This window comes from Pantherophis guttatus, chromosome 5 (genome assembly GCF_059756535.1).
Source record: "Pantherophis guttatus breed Tessera chromosome 5, ASM5975653v1, whole genome shotgun sequence".
NCBI lineage: Eukaryota > Metazoa > Chordata > Lepidosauria > Squamata > Colubridae > Pantherophis > Pantherophis guttatus.
In genome coordinates this window covers 93,997,510-94,010,888 of record NC_142067.1, presented here as the reverse complement: position 1 = coordinate 94,010,888, position 13,379 = coordinate 93,997,510, and the positions used below count along the sequence as shown (strand labels likewise).

The following is a 13,379-nucleotide window of genomic DNA, read 5'->3' as shown; positions in this document are numbered from 1 at the left end:
TGCTTGGTATTACGTTTGCCTGTGTGAGGAAGGGGGACAGAACAGGTCCCTGCTCACAATCAAGATAGATAGAGCAAGAAAAAAACCCACATTTACTTTATACTTAAGTAATTTAGGATTTTATTTTCAAAATAATACGATAATAAAGTTTGCAGATGATACCACCGTACTAGGTCTTATCACAGGAGGAGATGAATCAGCATACAGGGAAGAAGTCCAGAAGTTATCTGCATGGTGCTCAGTAAACAACTTGCATCTAAACACCAGCAAAACAAAGGAGATGGTGCTAGACTTCCAGAAGGAGAGAGTGGCACCTGCCCCACTCTACATCAAGAGGGCCTGTGTGGAGAGGGTCTCGTCTTTCAAATTCCTGAGAGTCCACCTTAGCCAAGATATCACCTGGAAAAATAACATGTTCCAGGTGGTCAGGAAGGCTCAACTCCATTTCCTTAGGGTCTTGCGGAAAAATCAGGTGGAACAACGGCTGATGACTTCCTCTATGATAGAAGATATTCTCTCATATTGTGTTACGGTATGGTATGCTGGCTTGATAGCCGTGGACAGAAAGGCATTACAGAGGGTGAAGAGCACAACACAAAAAATCATGGGCTGCCCCCTGACCTCACTGGACAAAATCACCAGGACCCACTGCCTTAGCAGAGTGAGGAAAATCCTCAGGGATGATTCACACCCTGGTCAGCACTTCTTTACTCTTCTACCATCGGGCAGGAGATATAGAAGCATAGCCAGCCGAATGAATAGGCTGAAAAATAGCTATATCCATGGGCCATCAGACTTCTGAACGCAACCTAACACCATAATTAGGTTTAATATGATAGACTTGCAGGGCCAGCGAAATGTGCAACATGTTCATACTGGTGTAATATAATATAATGTTATATAGATATATGTATATGGGAATGTGTGCTATTTATTACTTATTTCGGTTTAGGTTAGGGATTTCTTTTTCTTTTATTTTGAGTTATTGAAATGCATCCAAATTCTGATCACATGCCACGGGAATGCTGCAAGGGTCATAGGTGTGAAAAATGGTCATAAGTCACTTTTTTTCAGTCCTGTTGTAACTTTGAGCAGTCACTAAACAAACTGTTGTAAGTCGAGAACTACCTGTACAAATAAAATTATCGCACTTGTACAAAATGAGATGAAAAATAAATACATACATATATGTATATATATATAGATATCTTTTATTTGTATACAGTTTTTATTTTCAACATACTTGCTTAGATTTTCTTCCATAATAAAACTATGTACCTTGAATGCCCTTTTCATCCTTAGGAAAAGAGCACTCTAGCCTTTTTGTGCAAATAAAAAATATATCTTCTGCAATGCCAATGTCATAAAATGGTTGTTTCAGGAGATTCGATTTTCAAGCAGTCCCCTGAAGAAGTTTTTGCCTGTTCCTGAAAACAGGAAGAGTTCTGCTCTGTCAAGTCTTTGAAGTCCTGAGAATGACAGCTACACAAAGTTAAACTGTCGTGCCTTCTGTTCCGTAAACTGCCTGAAAATGATGGCAGATCACTTCTGATGCTCTTGAACAACATAGTTGATGAAAACCAGTTGAACAAGCTGAAATCTGACCCATCTACTCTTGAATTCCATTGTACTGTGTCATCAACATTCATCAAAGTTGGCTCTAGATCAAAAGCACTTTTTTGAAAACCCAAAGATGGCTCACCTTTATCATCAACTACTGAAAGATGTCCATTTTCATCACACAATTGAGCACCAAGAGGAGAAACAATAGTATTTAAATCTGTTGAACATCCTGGTTTTGGCATTTGAGATAGCTCCTCTTTTTGTTGAGATAATTCTATTGGGTTATTGTGGTTACAGGTCCTTGAAAAGCCACTAGTAATGAAATATGGGCTTTCGGGAAAATAACCAGTATTTTGATAAATTTGGGAATTGGTGTCTCTTTTAGTGGCCCACTGATTTAAAAGCTGGTTTTGGGAGCCTGGAGGCAGTCTAGACAACTGGCGTCCAAGTTGAAGCTGGGTTGGGAAAAGTGTGCCTTGAAGTATTCTGTACAGAAATCTGATGGAGAGAAGTGAAAGAATTAAAAATGACTGCATCAAAAGAATACTGTATCAATTTAAACCTGAATAATATAACAGGGATGATAGCTGTCAGTGCCATTAGGTACAGCAGCCTAGGGAATCAACTCTATCTGAAGGCTTTATTAAACTTGGTTATAACAATAACATCTTTCAAGTTCAATTGTACTGTACTTCCTCCGCTTCTTAAATTTCAGTGAATTGGGGAGGGATCTGTCTAAACTACTTCCAAATGTTAACTTGTTGTTCTGGATTTAAAAAATGCTTCACGTTCCTCAGGACCCTGAGTATCTTCATCAAGGTAATTTTCTTTCTCTATACACCCGTACCCACCCAGTGTGTTAGAAAATTATGGTCCAGGTTCATGGGAATGGACTACAAATTCACTGCTCTCTTCTGCTGGCAACTCCCCTAGATCTCTAGATAAATCCTGCAATGAGACTGTACAAGGAGACTTTTACTTGTCAGCATATCTTTTTGCTGTGCTTTACTTGATGTTCACTTTCCATATTTATTATGGCCAGTGGCAGGAAAAATAAAGTCACTGATTTATTTGGCTTTGTCACCTCTACATTCTGATTATTGCAGCATATGCACATTCTTCCTCCATAGTAATATTGCTCTCAAACAATATGTAGAAAAGAAAAAATGCTATAAAGTTAGCTCTCTAAGTGATGCACACAAGACAAAAAAAGAGATATACCTGGGAAGCAAAGCCACAACAGGTGAAATAAGACAAGTCAGATAAAACAACGGTTCTCCCATCAGCTTCTCCATTGTCCAGTAGGGATTCGATGGAGGATAGCATATTGGGCAAGAAATATTATAAATGAGTGCCACAATGAAGAATAAAGCAATGCTGAAGCTGCATGATGACAAATGTAGCCAAGTCTGAAAAAAACATATTCAAAATTATTTTACAATTCTGTATCTTACTGGCATTGTGCAGAAGCTTCTGCGCATGCGCAGATCACCCATGACGACGTCGTGGTGGGTGGGCAGAGCCTCCCGCTGGTTTTGCTACTATTTCTATAGAACTGGACTGAACCGGGAGCAACCCACCACTGGTTCAAAAGGTTGGAGTAAGTTCAAGAGGAAATATTCACTACACCAAGGTTGAAATCTACACCATGTAAGTAAATCTGAGTAGGGGTTTTTCTAATTCAGCAAGAATTTTATAACCACAATGAAATCAGTGAAACGGTGTTGTCAAACTGGATATTTCTATTGTAGGAGCATTTTCACGACCAAGTAGGTTAGCAGATACAACCGCAGAGAAAAAACGTCTTTGAGTAAATGAGCATTCATATCTGTTTTGCTACAAGGCATTACTTAATCAGTAGCTCACTTTGGATGATTCCTTGATATCACCACAATCTAGTCATGGATAGACTCACTTTGGATGCATGGATTTGGCAATTATCAGCACATTATAGAATACTTTTTTTTAAAAAAAAATCTCCCTCTTACAGTTTTGTCAATTATATTATATAAACTGGAGGCTTAAATTGTGAGGCTGAAGAACAATAATGTGTTGATGTCAGTAGGGATGGAGGAAAAATTGATCTGGATTGTTATATAAACTTATCTAACTAGATCATGTGACAAAACCACACTGTTCTGAATTATCTTTGTATTAAGTAAAAAAAGGTGTTATACTAATATTTGCAAAAATATGGGCAATAGCAAATTATATATAGACAAATATATGGAACTGAGTCCAATTACAAGTACTAGTGATTGCTATCAAGACTTAGATGGCTTGGTTCTGAGCTTTCTTAAGGTCCCTCTTCTCCAGGTGGAATCTAAAAGGTTAGGTTGCTGTTCGCATGAGAGATCAAAGAGCAGGAAGGTGGAAGTAATCCTTCTTGCAATGCCCCAACTATTACTTTGTAAAATCTTACCAGAGACATATTAGGTGTCCTCCTTATTGGCTTTGTATGGAATTGTTAGTTCCATTTTAGTAGGTGATAAGAGATTAATTTTTTGCTGAGATTTATTCTCTCTGATGCTACTTTTTTTACATATATAAACTCTTGGAAACTGAATAGTATGGGCATTTTTATAAATAAACTAAACAACCTGTGATCTGTTGAATCATTGTTTCAGAGATATCACTTAAACAGAGAAACAGAATGACCCTATGAGGGCAAAAAAATAGTGGGAGTGACTTCCAACTTCCTGCGGGCTTTCCCATTGACTTTCCTTTTGGGAAATTGATAGGGAATCAGGGGTGGGTTCTACTTATCTTTACTACCGGTTTGCAGTGGGGCCACGCGCAGAAGCGTTTTGATGACATCGGGGTCAGTGGGCGGAGCCTCCAGCTGTGGGCGGAGCCTCCAGCTCCAACTGGAGCCTCCAGTGGGCGGAGCCTCCAGCCTCCAGCCTCCAGCCTCCCCTGGTGTGAACCAGGGGCAACCCGCCACTGTAGGGAATGTTTTAAATGATGGTCATATGACTCTGGCTGATGTGGTGAATTGTAAAATTTCAATCCCATGGGAATAATGAGTCCCAGATTTTAGCTGCAGTTTTTAAATTAGTCCATTTGAAGTATGTTGACTCAAAACTTCTTGTCCAATGACATACTGTTTTGTTCAAATTGTTGGCTATGATGCAACAATTGAAGGTTATAAAAGACGGGAGAGTTTTAATTGTATATTGATAAGTAAATATGGACTAAAACAAAACATTGAAGTGGGAGGCAAGCATCTGTAGGGTCTGCACCTTTGTCTGTTTATCACAATGCAGACTCTGCTCAGTTTGTCTGTGCATGCAAAGAACAAAGCTTGCCTTGTGTGAGTCGAATGATCCTTTCATGCTTTCATGATTCTTCTCCCTACCATGCCATGTGTGTGTGTGTGTGTGTGTGTGTGTGTGTGCGTGTGTAATTACTTGTGACTTACAGATGAAACAAACTTATGATCAGGAAAATAAGCACCCAAATGAAGCATGTGACTGGACTGTAAGAAGGACAGTGTTGCTGGAACTGGAAGTAACCATACCATTTATCTACTTACAAGAATCCCATGTTTGCAGATGAATTCAGAGGGAATAAATACCTCTTCTGCTACAACAGTATTATCAATGTGTTCCATCTTCAATTGTATAGTCCCCACTTCTTTCTATCTAAGTTATTGTCTCAATATTGCTTCCCAGAAGAATACAAATAATGAAAGTTGAATGTTGAACTCTTACGACAATAAAATAAAATCTAAATGAAAGGCAACTGTAGAACTACAGCTTGAGTGGCAGAGTGTAAAATACCAGGTCACATTTTTGGAGGTAACTTACCCAGGTTTTGGTTTCTATAGCCAAATGGAGTATTATGGTAAAGAGAGCTGCTGTGGTAATAGGAGTTCCCCATGAAAATATGTCCACGTCTGAATCATAATATATCTAAACAAAGTTAAATGAGAATTAAGCACATCTGACAATATAAAACCTGAAGAATATTAATCTATAACCCAAAGTCCAGAAATCATAAAAATTTAGGAATAAACTGCAAGTTAGACAGAGTAATGCATATACCTTTTGAGTCTAAATTCAAAAGTTTATCATATGCTTCAAAAGACATTTGTTTCATATGCATTTGACATTTTTAGGTTCCAACGAAAAGCATCTGTAATATAAACCTACAAAATGTACCATTTGAATTAGTCCAGCTATGATTAGAGGAGAAATGTTGGCTCTTCTGAATCAGAACTTGTGTCTGAGAATGCATGCTTGGAAAATCTTGACAGACTTGAACACTGGGCCCTATCTAACAAAATGAAATTCAACCTAGATAAAAATAAGATTTTATACTTAGGTAAGAAAATCAACTGTATAGGTACAGGCTAGGTGAAATTTGGCTTAATGTTACTAATTGTGAGAAGAATCTTGGAGTCCTAGTGGACAATCACTTAAATATGAGCCAACAGTGTGAGGCAATACCCAAAAAAGCCAATGCAATCCTAGGCTGCATCAATAGAGAGATAGAACATGAAGTTCTAGTATCAATTTACAAAGTCTTAGTAAGACCAGACTTGGAATACTGCATCCAGTTCTGGACACCAGAATATAAAAAAAAATGTTGAAATTCTGGAAAGTGTGCAGAGAAAAGCAACAAAAATGATTAGAGGGCTGGAGATTAAAACATACAAAGAATTGTTACAGGAATTGGGTAGGTTTAATCTAATGAAAAGAAGGTCTAGGGGAGACATGATAGCAGTGTTCCAATATTTGAGGGGCTCCTACAAAGATGGGGTCAAACTATTTTCCAAAGCACCAAAAGGCAAGATGAGAAACAATGGATTGAAACTAACTAAAAAGAGAAGCAACCTAAAACTAAGGAGAAATTTCCTAATCGCAAGACCAATCAACCAATGGAACAACTTGCCTTCAGAAATTGTGAGTGCATCATTGGAGGCTTTCAAAAAGAGACTGGACAATCATTTATCTGAAATGGTATAGGGTCTTCTGCTCAAACATAGAGTTGGATTAGAAGACCTCCAAGGTCCCTTCCAACTCGATTATTCTATGTTCTAAGAGAATTATTACCATGGCTGTATTCCACTTAGTAAGATATAATTGTTTAGACCATAATTTGAAATATACTAATTACTATGTCTATCATAATAAAATTGTTATAACTAGAAACAAATGCTAAGAACATTACTGAGATTTTTGTTCTCCCTGTCTCATCACTCTAGAACCTGTGGCACGCAGAGTCGTCTCTGTGGGCATGCCAGCTGTTGTCCCAGCCCAGCTCCACCGTGCGTGCAAGCATGCCACGTGCACGCATGCACGGGGGACATGTGTGCGCATGCACGGGGTGCAGGTTGGTGCAGGAGGCTTTCCAGGCCCAAAACAGGGCACGGTGTGTGTGTGTGTGCCCCATTTTGGGCCTGGGAAGCCTCCTGCGCCAACCTGGAAGCCAAAATGGGGCACTGGGGAGGCCACACAAGGCTCTCCATGTCCCGTTTTGGGCCTGGAAAGCCTCCTGCACCAACCTGGAAGCCAAAATGAAATGTGGCGGGCAGGGGTGCATGCATGGCCAGGGCGCATGCATGGGGGGAGCATACATTGCATTTTGGGGGGTTGGGCACACGTGTGTGTATTTTTGCACACACGCATGCGCTTTGGGCACTTGGCACCGAAAAGGTTAACCATCACTGCTCTAGAAAAAGCCAGTTTGTAGAGGTCTTTCCAATTACTCTCCAAGCAATTATTACCCTTGATAATAGCAATAATTTTCTTTCTACAATTTCAATAAAAGTGTGAAGCAAAGTGACCTGACTGCCAACTCCCCACTGCTCCTCTCAAACAATATTATGAAAAAAGAAAGCAATGATACTTCCACTGCTAAGCCATTCTTGAAAATTGTTGAAAAAATATTCTTATTCCTGGAAAAAAACTATTAAATGGGTTAAGTATTTAATAGTTTTTGTTCCTGACACCATCTCTTCCTATTCTAGCCATATGACATCTGGATCTTTGCTGAATGGTTCAGGGTACATACAAATTTCACTGTCAGGACTATTCATAAAGTTGCAGTTTAAAGTTGTTCAAGCCTATGCACAGGAATCTGGTCAATTAAAGTTCAGCACTAAATTGGTGCTAGGTAAGGGTCAACGGAATTTGGGGGGGGGGGCTTGGAGTACTTGTGGGAACACAATGATGCTAAACTGATGGCACACATAATTCTGCCCCCAGCTCTGCCAGCTTTTCTCCTACATTCATTGGATGTGTATATAAAGCCATTTTCCAACTGCTGGTCCTTATCTCCCAGTAGCAGCAGTTTGGGTTATCTGTATCAATAACCCATAATTCTGAATGTCTTTTTGCCTCCACAGCTTCAATAATCCAAGTCATAAATACCAAACTGACCCACCCAGCACACTTAGTTTCATTTGCATACATTTGCCATGCCTGGCTTCTTTCCCCCACGATTCAAGAACAGAAGGATTGGAGCATGTTTACCACTGATAACTTACAAAGTAAGGGATGAAGAAACAAACCAAGCTTTGATAGAGAGCATCAATCATGTTCATCCAGAACATATGCGGCTGGTACTCCTGTAATGGGGGAGGCAGAGTGAGAACTTTACCTCTAATGAACCACTTCTTGTTCAAAAAAAAAAAAAAAAAAAAAGCTGAGTGATTAAAAGAAGCAAAAGAGTTCATGTAGGGATTTCATCTAGAAAAGCTGCTTTAATACAAATAATATTCTGAGCCAAAGAAGCATACCCATCCAACCTATTTGGCAGTTTGACCTGCTCCAACCCAGTCCAACATTTTCCAAAAACCCTTCCCTTTCAAACATAGTTAAGTGGACCACACATTTAGCTTCCTCTTCCTCTACTGTCCCACCAATGGCTACTGAAGGCCCTGACTAAAAATACATTTTCTAAAGGCCACCTGATCAGACTGTTTTTCCTGAGGCTCATGCTGAACATACTGTCCTCCTACCTGGGATAGTAATAGAGCTGGTATTAAAGAGCTGGAAGAGTAAGTCAGGGATTATTTGGAGGATCAAAGAAGTTTGAAAAGGATGAATAGGTTTGGAATGACTGGCTCAGAAATATTAGATAGGCTTAGTTTGTGTATAAGGCAATTGCCAGTCTTTCTGGAAGCAGCTCAGGTTTCAGGAGCCAGCCTGTCATGAAAAAGGAAAAGGATTATCCATCTCCCGTACCATGGACATTACAACCCCACTTCAGTCCTGACAAGACATTACAGGTCAAACTCTGTGATGTATCTCGATTCCTGAATGTGGCTCCTGTGACTGACAGTGACATTAATATGGCAAAGATGTTGGATCCAAATGAGTTAGCTGCATTTAGTTCAGGCAGACAAACGGGTTAGGGTCTAGCTTTTGTTGATTTCAATAAATATAAAACGGAATTAAACACTATGGATTTAATGAATCATTTTTAATTATGCTAATTATACATTATATCCTTAGTAGCAGTAGCCATATGCCTCTCAATAAAATTTTATTTTTTTTCATGCACAACTGATCTTATCATCCAGCTATTTGTGCCATTTGACAGTGAGAGATAGAAACACAAAACTTAACAGAAATTATTAAAACACATCACCTTGGAGGCACCTCACATCAAACATATTTAAAAAAGGGGTCACATAACATCCTGACCCAGGTCTAAGTATTTCTAAATGATGACAGGATCAAGGCCATCTGAATCTTTCCAAAGGCCTCTTTCTGGCTACTCTGGACAACATTTTTAGTAACTACTCAAGTACTTGGAAAGTTCTTATTTTCTTGTGAAATCATATAGCTATTTCGCAGAATAAGAGCACATACATAATTCATTGTGTGGTATTATCCTCTATTTCCAGCGTGAAAATCTGGAAATGTATTCTGGCCTCAAGCTTCACTGTATTCTGCTGTCAAAATATACAGTCCCAAGAAGAAGAGGGTAGGAATTCTTTTCTACCCTGTAGAATTATTTTACTTTTTGGCTACCTGTTAAAAGTTAGAAAGTCAGTATGCCTAATGGTAATATAATGCCCACATTCTTTATTAATACATATAAATATGCTTAATTTGAACTATGTTTGCATTACTTCTCTACCCTTGTTGCATCTTCAGTTAGCCAACCGGCAGCTCTTCTGGGCCTCTCAGTGGCTGTTAATACTATTAAACATGATATCCTTCTGGACTGGCTTTGGATGCTAGTAGTGATAAGCACTGTTATAATAGTTGCCCTCTTTCCTCTGTAGCCAGTTCCAGTTGGTGTTGGTAGTGGAGAGCTTGAATCTTAGGCCCCTGCAATGTGAGGTGCCCAAGGGCTTGAACTTTTTGCCATTCCTTTTTAACGTTACATGAAATTTCCAGGTGAGGTCATCCATCGGCCACATGACCAGGAAGACAGCGTGAGGCCGTCTTCGGACAGCGCTGGCTCTTCAGTTTTGAAACTGAGATGAGCACTGCCCCCTAGAGTCAGGAATGACTAGCACGTATGTACAAGGGGAAGCTTTACCTTTAATGTACTCTACATAGTTCAACAATGAACTAAAAGGCCACCATCAGTGAGCTGTTGGACAGCATTACTTGGTCTGTTGTGTGGATGTTTGGGTGGTTTAGGGGTGGGGAATTTGTGGTGGGCGGGGGTATGTTTGGGGATTGTTATGTGTGTTGGACCTGGTCTTTGGGTGTTAAGTGAATTTCGTTGTATGGGTATACTGTGTATACACGTACAATGACAATAAAGTTATTATTATTATTATTATAGAGCTGCTCTTGAAGACTAATTGAAAATTGAAAATTGAAAATCCAATTAGTCCAGAATGCAGCAGCACACACTGTGATAGGTGCCCCTAGGTTTGCCCATTTAACACCTCTGTGGCCTGAGCGGCACTGGCTTCCAGTTTCTTTCACAGTGCAATTCAAAGTACTGCAAAGCCCTAGTGTAAAGCCCTACATGGACAGGGCCAGATTATTTGCAGGACTGTCTTTCCCTAAGGTAATCTAGATAGAACCTGGCTAGATAGTGTGAACATGCTTCTAGTTCCTTTCTTAAAAGATTGTTATCTGATGGGAGCTAGGAAGTGTGCCTTTTCCATGGTAGTCCCTGCCTTATGGAATACCTTTCCCCCTGAAGTTTGGCAGGCCACCCTACTAGCACTATAGACCTGGCTTTTCCCTTAAGTCAGGGTGGGCAAATGTGGCTCTTTTACAACCTGTGGACTTCAACTCCCAGAATTCCTGAGACAGCCAAGCTGGGAGTTGAAATCCACAGGTTATAAAAGAGCCACATTTGCCCACCCCTGCCCTAAGTACAGGAATAAGGTGAGGTGACTGCATATCAGAGTCTGATTTGGCACTACATTTGGTTTTAATAGTTTTAACATGGTTTTGTGTTATTTTAATTTTTGATTCGGAGCCACCCAGAGTTTGTGATGAGTGGCTATATAAATATTGTACATAAATAAATAAAAATTATATTGCACGATATATCATTATACATTGCAGGGGAATTTTAGATGGGCCTTAATGTTATCCTTTTCAAGAATCCCGAGGCTCTAGTGGTTTTGCTAAAATTAAAAAAACAACAACAAGAATGATCTTCACATCACATTTTAGGAGCTGAAAAATGCAGAAATGCACACATTCTTACCTCCATCTTCTGGCCACTTGTGTAGAGCTGAGGCATAGCAATCAATGTCTCTGCAGGTACATCTTTATCAAGAACTCCAACAATCAATTGAGGAAGAGATGAGAACATTAAGTTAAAGAAGATCAGATACCACTGATCAATCATTGATGACCCCGAAAATCCACAGTAAAACTGGTACCAGAAAAGAAGGGCGACAAACATCTTTAAAAAAAGAAAAAAAGAAAAAGACAAAACATGAATCTTTAGTTAGTTAGTTTACTTTATTGATTAGCCCATGGGCCATATCAAAGTGCAGAGTTTCAGACACAAATTATTACTAAAATCTGATAAAAACAATTTAAAATGGAATTGGATGAATCTTTAATATTTGCAAGCAGCATTATTTATGTATAAAATTGTAGCAGGATATCTCCTTTTTTTCACAAATATATGAAATGTAATAAAATAAGTCTAGTTCTAGTTCTTCATCTGATTCAACACATACTGCCTTATCCCTCACCATTACAGGTAGTCCTTGACTTATGAGCACAACTGAGCCCAAAATTTCTGTTGCTAAGTGAGACATTTGTTAAGTGAATGTTGCTCCATTTTAGGACCTTTCTTGCCATAGTTGTTAAGTAAATCACTGCAGTTAATTGTGTTAAATTAGTAACAGTTGTTAAAGGAATCCAGCTTTTCCATTGACTTTGTCAGAAGGTTGCAAAAGGGGATCACATGACTTTGGGACACTATAACGGTCATAAGCATGAACCAGCTGCCAAGCATCTGAATTTTGATCACATGATACTTCAAAGGTCGTAACTGTGAAAAATGGTCATAAGTCACTTTTTTCAGTGTCGTAACTTTGAATGGTCACTAAATGAACTGTTGTAAGTTGAGGGCTACCTGTACGACACTGTAACTGCCATAAATATGAATCTGTTGCCAAGCATCTGAATTTTGATCACGTGACTGTGGGGATGTTACAATAGTTGTAAGTGTGAAAAATGGTCATAAGTCACTTTTTTTCAGTGCTGTTGTAACTTCAAATGAACTGTTGTAAGTCCAGGACTATCTGTACAGACATTGGCTGAACTTTGGTTCCCTAATGATTGATTTGAGGAGAAAAAGAGGCTCAACTTCCCAGTCATGGGAGAAAGGAGAAGATAGTTTGGTACTGAAAATGACATCACTTGTTCTCTTCTTCTTAAGGCTCATGTTGGAATTTAATCAGGCAAAGGTAATTTATTGGGTTTTCTCTATGTATATGTCATATTCTATACAGCAGTTATTTATTTGTATCAAAAATCTTCATCATTAAGGAATATATATTTCTGGGAAAAAGAAAGTTTATTGTGTGTTTACTGATTGAGAGACAGTGAATTGGCTTGTATTATGGTATGTTCTGTGTGAATTTTGAGTTGTAAATTGGTTGCTGAATGGGATTATGCACTGTCTATGGAAAATAAAGTACATACAGGACCAAATGAAATGTTTAACAAAATGGTTCAATATCAAGTAGGGAATAAGACAAGGATAGGTAATGTTTCCTTTATTGGTTAATATATTTACAAATAAATCAGTGGTGAAATGTAAAATTTTTACTACTGGTTCTGTGGGTGTGGCTTGGTGGGGGGGTAATGTGACTGGGTGGGCATGGCCAACTTTTTTTTTTTTTTACTTTTAAAAGCATTTTTTCTACAACCTTAAGACGTTGCAGAAAAAAATGCTTTTAAAAGCCTCTGATGATCAGGCAACTCAACTGGGATCATCAGAGGCTTTTAAAGGCATTTTTTTTTCCAACAACCTCTTCGGCCGAAGAAGTTGCAGAAAAAAATGCTTTTAAAAGCCTCTAATGATCCCAGCTGAGCCATGTTTTTGACCCTCTGAACATGCGCAGAAGGCTTTGGGTCCAAAATCGCACATGATGCACACAACCACTTCCAAACTGGTAGGGAAGGTAAGTAGCTTTCACCCCTGGTTCTGGTCCATGGCCTTAATGGGAGTTGGTGAAGGAACTTCTTTCTGAAGCCTTGCCTACTAAACCCAACTGCACTTCTAGGAATTTATTTCTGTGTTCTTAAAGTAGAAGTGGATAATCAGCCTTTTCCTTTTCCTACTCATGGAGAATAGGCTTCATACTGTGATAGAGTAAGTAATCACAATTTGCTTTTCTTCACATAGGACTGAATTTGGCA

The 13,379-nt window shown here is 39.0% G+C and overlaps 1 protein-coding gene across 1 annotated transcript in view; it reads right to left on the bottom strand.

Annotated features, from left to right (window-relative positions):
* Positions 1 to 1,195: 1,195 nt before the first annotated feature.
* ATP10A (ATPase phospholipid transporting 10A (putative)) overlaps positions 1,196 to 13,379 on the bottom strand; it is a 161,502-nt gene continuing 149,318 nt past the window's right edge. Inside the window, exons 17-21 of the mRNA XM_034431366.3 lie at positions 11,203 to 11,403; positions 8,057 to 8,137; positions 5,373 to 5,477; positions 2,785 to 2,972; positions 1,196 to 2,061 (exon numbers count right to left, since the gene is read on the bottom strand). Of these exons, the coding sequence (XP_034287257.1) occupies positions 1,362 to 2,061; positions 2,785 to 2,972; positions 5,373 to 5,477; positions 8,057 to 8,137; positions 11,203 to 11,403 (1,275 nt within the window). The 3' untranslated portion in view covers positions 1,196 to 1,361. The remainder of the gene's footprint in view (positions 2,062 to 2,784; positions 2,973 to 5,372; positions 5,478 to 8,056; positions 8,138 to 11,202; positions 11,404 to 13,379) is intronic.